Here is a 4,245-nt window from a genome sequence, read left to right as displayed (position 1 = left end):
CAGCAAAACAAACACCTGAGTGCAGAATGGTCCAAAGGAGACGCCGTAGTTCACATCCCCAGCAAGGCCAACCCGGGGCGCTGGCCTCGGCTTTCCAGGCCTCCAGCCCGCAGCCTTTCAGGCTTCCAGCCCGCAGCCGGTTAGTAAGTACACATTTTGCTGAGAGGCAGAGCACTTTGAGGACTTTCTCTCTCACAAAGAGAGGGGCCCGAGAGGTACAGGCTGAGCACGGACCCGCCGGAGGCCAAGGCCTCGGGCCTCCATTGTTGTCGGCCTCCATTTTTGTTTGCCGCCAGAACAAAAAAAAAAATAAAGGAACGCGGCCCAGGGTTCGGCCGGGGGGCAAGTTTGAGACTCCTCATGAGTGGAAGGAGGCGCGAGGGAGGGAAAACCCGGGTTTCCGCACTTGAACAGAGGACACGAAGGCCGGGAGCTGGGCGGCGCGGCGGGACGGCCTCGGCGTGGGCCGGGGACAGGCAGCTGCGGGGCGACCTGGGGCGAGCCCTCGAATACTCTTTCTTCTTTATTGTGCTTTCCAGGATCCTCAGACTCGGTTATAAACCATTTAAAGGGCCAAGAAAGGATCCGCGGGAACCTGGGCCCGAGATGAGTTTAGAGTCCCTGTTCCAGCATATCATCGTCTCTGAGCTTCAGGCCAAGGAGAGTCGCCGCCTGATGCGAGAAGGTCGAAGGGACACTTGGGTCGTTTGCGTGGGGCCTTTGTCTTCTCCAGTTGGGGGCTTGGGGCAGAAGGCAATCTCCAAAGCAGTGGTCAGAGCAGTTAGGGGAGTCTGCTTTCCACATCGGGGGAAGGACAGCTGAAAGCCGACGTATCACAGGATACAGAAATGGGGACTTTAGAAAAGTTAATCTATTGAAGGATTGAATCATTGTTTTACAGTCAGGTCGGAAATAAACGGATGTCGTGAAAAAATTAAAAAAGCAACGGAGGAGCTGAATGAAGAGAAAATCAAGTTGGAATATAAGGTATGTGGAGCCTGTTTATTATCACTTGAAAAGGTCTGTTTTAACTTGACTTTTTGAGAAGATTTTACCATATAACTAGTTGTCCTTCAAACAAGAAGCACACTGCCAGGCTGGTTAGCTTAGTTCCTCGTCGCCTGAGGATATTTGAAATTCCGAATCCAGTGACACCTTCCTTTCTAGTAAGAATTCTTCCTAAAGAAACCAGTTTAGTAACGAAGAAGTCATTGTCCATGTTATGGGATGGTTAACGTTTTAAAAGAGCGCAACGTTATTGAATAAATAATTGTTTCGTAAGTAGTTGGTGCAGTATATACATTTTGAATAATTTGCGTGCTATGTTGATGTAACAATTGAATGTAACTTTGAAATGAGTCTCTGCCTTCTGTTTTTCAGTTCTTTACCACATTTTGGTCATGTCTTTTATCTAAACACATAATTTTTCCACTAGCATTTTTCTCTTTTTTGCAGCATTTGTAAAGTCGTTATTTAAAATAGAAGCAAGGGTATCAGATGGCTTCTTTAGGAGGATTTTGAAGGGTGGGTAAATTTTGTAGAGGCAAAGCAGTAGGAGAAAAGCATTCGGGGCAGGGGTGGATATGAACGAAAGGGAGACATACCCAAGGTTTTTTGGGAGACAGGGCTCATATCTGGGAAGAAGAGGAAACCACTGCAGGTTTTTGATTGGAAGGTGGTGTGATAAAAGTGGTTTTAAGAAGATCTCCCCGAGCTCTGGGAGAATGAGAGCTAAGAATACCATCCAAGTATATCGCAATGAAGGCCTTGCTGTGGGCAGGGGCAGTCACACAAAGAATATTTACTCAGCTCCTAAAGATATACTAAGCAAGCAATGTGCAATGGGAAATCTGTTTGAGAAGTCTGTTTGCTTAAAATATGTCTATTTTAATTTACCACTGTGAGGAATTTACAGTTCTCTTTTTGAATAAAGTAGTTATAAGCCCTTCCTCTACCTGGGGAGCTTTTGCAGTTCCTTCTGAGTCTTATTCAAACATCGCCTGGAAAGCCCTCCCTTGGACAGCTTGGAAAATTTTTTTTGTTATAATGTTCAGGGTACCACCTTATGATTAAACTACAGTACATATCTGTGTTTGCATTTGTGTCCCTCACTATTTTGTGAGCAATATATATCTGGATTATTTTTCTTAAACATTTTTATTCCCACAGCCTGAATCTAACACCCAGCCTTAGTATACATTAGCATTTTAAATGAATAAACGAGTACTAATAATGAGCTAATAGGGCGAGTGCTGTCTTTTCAAATAGAATTTGGAACTATTAGTGAGACTTTAGGTCCTATTTTGTCTATGAGTAGCAGACAAACCAGCTGCTAACAACTTCTAAAAGCTAATGGGATGGGCAAAGCATTAAGAATGTCATGATGTAGCTTTCTTTTTCTTTCAAAAGAATTAAGATACTTTTAGGATTGGTAAGTAGAAGCTATTAAGATAAGCAAAACATATACAATTAGGGAATGCATAGCTAACACTTATTGAGCACTTATTGTATGCTGGGCACTGTTTTAAATAGTACACTTGTATTAACTCCTTTAATCTTGCCAGGACTCCTGTAATGAGACCCCACCATAAATCCCCCTTAATAGGGGAGGAAACTCGGAGGTTAAATAACTTGTCAGTGGCGTATAACTTAAAGATAAATTACCATAATGAAAGTACAACAGCATATTTTATTAAAACAGATTTCTTGAGCTCATCTTAAACTTTTTTTCATGCAACTCACTTATAATAATGTATCTGAAGCTTTTGCATCTAGTTTAGGGCAATATTTATAAAAGGTCACTTATGTAAGTTTTTGTATAACATGTATTTTTCCTGGATTGGTGATGATATTGGCCTGACAGATAACAAATGTTAAGGGGGGAAAAAAAGATTTACTCTTTGCATATCTTCTTTGAAAAAAATTAGGTTTACTTTTTGTAATATTTTCTTTGTTAGCAGCCTGTTTGCTGGTAAATGGAAATTAATTTGTCGATGTATACACATACAAAAAAGTTGATTCAAATATTTATACCTGAGAAAAGAGAAAGCAAATTCTTAACATTGTTTAGAAACGTTTGCTGAAATTACTAATTAATATAGGCTCATAAATGTGCATTGCTTTTTAATCAGCTCATGTATGTAGGTAATGATATAATTGTGTCTTACTAATAAAATTAATATACGAGGGTCACAGTTCACAATACTAACTTGTAATTGAAATAATTTCATTTATGATATAGTCAAAATGGTGTGTATGTATTCGTATATAAAGGTTTTTAAAGTGGAAACACAGTTATGATGTAAATGACTAATGGGAAGCCCTGAAGAAGTAATCATAAGTTCGTTTCTTGTTTCTTTTATTCTCAAAGTTAATTATATGTTTGCCAATAATAATGAAAATATATTTACTTGAATATTTGACTTGTCATTTATTGACCAATTTATCAAGTAGAAGCAGCATAAAGAAAAACTAGAACATAATTTGAATAGGCCAGTGCTTGAGCTATATGTTCAGTGATACCGTCAGAAAATATTTGGGGCATTTATTTTGGAAGTTGCTTGTGGTCAAAAAATGTATTTAGGAAGTACAGTATTCATTTTTCTTTTGTTCTGTAAAACCCAGGTAGCATGTAATTAGAACTTGAATGATAGCATTTGCCTTTCAGGGCTCAATGAGTTCTTTAAAATATATGGTTGCAAAAGTCTCAGATTTTATAGTATGAGTAGTTTGTGAATTGGACAACTACAGTATGCCTGGTTAGGTTTGGTAATATGAAAACAGACAAGAACATCCCTTGGATTTGCATTAATACTTACCAGTATACCTAAAGCTTCTGATAGTCAAGGGAAAAGGTTTTATGTATTGATAACAGAGCAAATCAAAATTAAGGACTCATAGAATATTTGTAGTTTCTTTATGCATCTGAAAGAAGTATTTTTTTTCTATTTTAAAAATAGTGTATAGTTAAAATTTGAGCATTTAATCTTTATAAACATATATAAAATCTAACATAGTACAGTACTCCTTTAAGAGGAAGTAAAATGAAGGAAAGTCAGATTTTATTTTTTCTTCTCCCAATTTTAACTTATTGCATAGACAATAAGTTAAACATAACACTAATAAAATTTTATGAACTTCTAAAATAAAATTATATTTAAATAAAGAAATAACTTAAGGTGGCTTCTTTCCTTTACTGCGAAATGTGCAAATTCTTTAATTGTTAAAAGTTAGGACCTAGAAAAG

The 4,245-nt window shown here is 38.0% G+C and overlaps 1 protein-coding gene across 1 annotated transcript in view; it reads left to right on the top strand.

The window, feature by feature from the left end:
* Positions 1-606: 606 nt before the first annotated feature.
* CCDC172 (coiled-coil domain containing 172) overlaps positions 607-4,245 on the top strand; it is a 39,033-nt gene continuing 35,394 nt past the window's right edge. The window contains exons 1-2 of the mRNA XM_006920837.1: positions 607-685; positions 902-991. Of these exons, the coding sequence (XP_006920899.1) occupies positions 607-685; positions 902-991 (169 nt within the window). The remainder of the gene's footprint in view (positions 686-901; positions 992-4,245) is intronic.

Source organism: Pteropus alecto, unplaced genomic scaffold (genome assembly GCF_000325575.1).
Source record: "Pteropus alecto unplaced genomic scaffold, ASM32557v1 scaffold177, whole genome shotgun sequence".
Lineage (NCBI taxonomy): Eukaryota > Metazoa > Chordata > Mammalia > Chiroptera > Pteropodidae > Pteropus > Pteropus alecto.
This window is presented reverse-complemented; position numbering and strand designations above follow the sequence as displayed.